The sequence below is a fragment of the Engystomops pustulosus genome, chromosome 7, assembly GCF_040894005.1.
Source record: "Engystomops pustulosus chromosome 7, aEngPut4.maternal, whole genome shotgun sequence".
Classification (NCBI taxonomy): domain Eukaryota; kingdom Metazoa; phylum Chordata; class Amphibia; order Anura; family Leptodactylidae; genus Engystomops; species Engystomops pustulosus.
The window spans coordinates 19,050,840-19,053,413 of record NC_092417.1 but is presented as its reverse complement, the minus strand read 5'-3'; the positions used below and the strand labels follow the sequence as shown (position 1 = coordinate 19,053,413).

Genomic DNA, 2,574 nt, shown 5'->3' with positions numbered 1-2,574 from the left:
ACATGTTTATGATTTGAACCGCTTATTTATATCACTTCTATGGAAATGGGGGTGATTTTAATTTTTTTTTTTTTTTTTTTACTTTCTCAACTTTTTTTGACTATTTTTCAGAAACCAAATCCAAGATCGAAATGCCTCCAGCAGCTGTGCCGCGGGCATTTACAGGGTTGAAACCCGCTATCAGTGCCAGTTCCGACCGCAGGTGTTAATGGTGCAGCAAAACGCCCACCTCATATGGAGAGGGCTCAGGCCGTGAGCCCTCTACATACACCCGCAGCTGACGTGTGATTTACAGATACTTCTTAATCCCTTACCGACATGTGACGGAGCTAGAAGGAGTTTATTTGAGGACAAGAAGAGGAAAACGAAGAAATGATATGATGCTAACTGCAAAAGGCACTTAAAAGGGTTTCTTTCGGGCATCAATAGTACTGCTGTACTCAGTAGGGGTAGCTTCTTTGTAGTAAACTTAGTTTATTATTGTAAGTTCTCTTCACAACAATGTCATGTATTTATCTCTATGTACTCCATCAAGCAATCTGTGTTCAGTGATCCTCAGTATTTTTGTGACCATTCATTAGAAGACCAACTCTAACAATTTTTGGTTATATTTTTATAAACCTAACTAAATGAAAACTATGGAGCAATTAAACCAAACTTCTCCACAAAGGTTCCTCTTACTTGGGTTATCTAATGTCCCTCACCTACAAGTCATCATCTTCATCTTGTTTTTGATAATGTACTTACTGACAATATCAGGGAACCTTCTTCTGGTCATCATTGTGAGGATCAATCCGAAACTACACAGTCCCATGTATTTCTTTCTGACCAACCTCTCTATCATTGACATCTGCTTCTCCTCCTCCATTGTTCCAGTGGTCATAATAAACACCTTGGCCAAAGACAGAAGTATTTCTTCATTGGGATGTGCGACACAGATGTACATCTCCTTAGCTATGGGGGTCACAGAAAGTTTAATACTTGCCTTTATGGCATGTGATAGATACGCTGCTATTTGTAGACCACTCCACTACAACATCATAATGAACAAGACTTTGTGCCATTACTTAGTTGCAGGGGCATGGACGGTTGGCTTCGTTAACTCTTTTGTACAGGTCTACCTCGCCTTCCAACTTCCGTTTTGCAACTGTCCCAACATCAACCACTACTTTTGTGAGGTACCTGCATTTATACGGATGACATGTGGAGATACTTTTCTTATTGAATTATCTATATACATCACAGGAGGGATTTTTGTTGCTAGTTCTTTCTATTTGATTTTGTTTTCATATTTCCATATTATCTCCAAGATTCTGAAGATCATTTCATCACAAGGAATACAAAAATCCTTCTCCACATGTGCCTCCCACCTCACCGCTGTCATCCTTTACTATGGGACAGTTATGTTCATGTATCTTCGACCACAATCGAAGAAATATAGTCATCATCCAAGTAAAACAGACAACATAGTGCCCATTTTTTATGCCACCGTGACCCCGATGTTGAATCCTTTCATATACAGTATCCGGAACAAGGATGTGAAAAATACTTTCATCAATCAACTGAAGAAGAAGCGTCACACAGGTTAAAAGCCGCTATAAATGGAACATCAACTTCTAGATTATTTTTATATATGGCACCACAGTATCCACATTGCTCTCCCTAACATCCATGTGGGGGCCACCTCCAAACAATGGACACATGGCCTCTTGTTGGAACTGGCCTAGAAAATGTGGTTTAAATGTAAATGGTCCCGACCTACGAGGGCGGTTCAATAACTACCCGTGTTTGACGACAGAGGGCGTTCCTAAGGGAAGTTGGTGTTATCATCGTGTGCTGCCATCTATCAAATGATGGCATAACGAATTGCAGACTGATTGATTGGTTCGTTTGGATTTGGTGGCCATTTGAGTAAGACATGTTTTCGTGATTTTCGCTAAGATGGACGTGCGGTAATTAGATTAACTTTCTTAAGCATTTACCTAAAAACCCCGCCTCCAGTCACCAACAGTTTCAAGGATTGTTGTTTTAGGGTCATTGCTCATCCAGTATTTAATTTACTCCTTTTTATGGTATTCAAACATTTTTTATAGTGTTCCTGAGTACCACATCTAAGAAGATAATATATAACGCGTGAGGTGCCATTTTTAAACATGTAACCAATTGGAGGAGAGAATATGGGAAAAGGGTTTGATTTAACAGGTTTAAAAAAATTGAATAAGGATGGATGTTGGATGAAATTGTAAAATCATAATTTTTATAACTTTGTTCCATAATTGGTGAATAATAGGAAGGTGTTAATGTGGAATGCCCAAAAAATTTTATTTTTCAATGAAGATAAGATAATCCTTATTATTAGTTCCATTGTGAGGAAATTCACACTGTTACAGCAGCAGAGCTAGAACAGTACAATAACAGAACAATAATATTCGAGATAAATGAACAAAAAGAAAACAAATGATAAAAAAGATAAAAAAAAGACAAGCAATGGTCGGCAGTTTGATATTGAGCCTGTGGATGGGACCTGCAGGAACTGGTTAGGTGGTGAGCCCAACTTGTTGGTTAAACAGCCCA

At 38.6% G+C, this 2,574-nt stretch overlaps 1 protein-coding gene across 1 annotated transcript; it reads left to right on the top strand.

The window, feature by feature from the left end:
• The first annotated feature begins 638 nt into the window (after positions 1–638).
• LOC140070048 (olfactory receptor 2G3-like) lies at positions 639–1,589 on the top strand. The gene has a single exon (XM_072116375.1). It carries the CDS (start codon positions 639–641, stop codon positions 1,587–1,589), a length of 951 nt encoding a protein of 316 aa, XP_071972476.1.
• Positions 1,590–2,574: the final 985 nt, after the last annotated feature.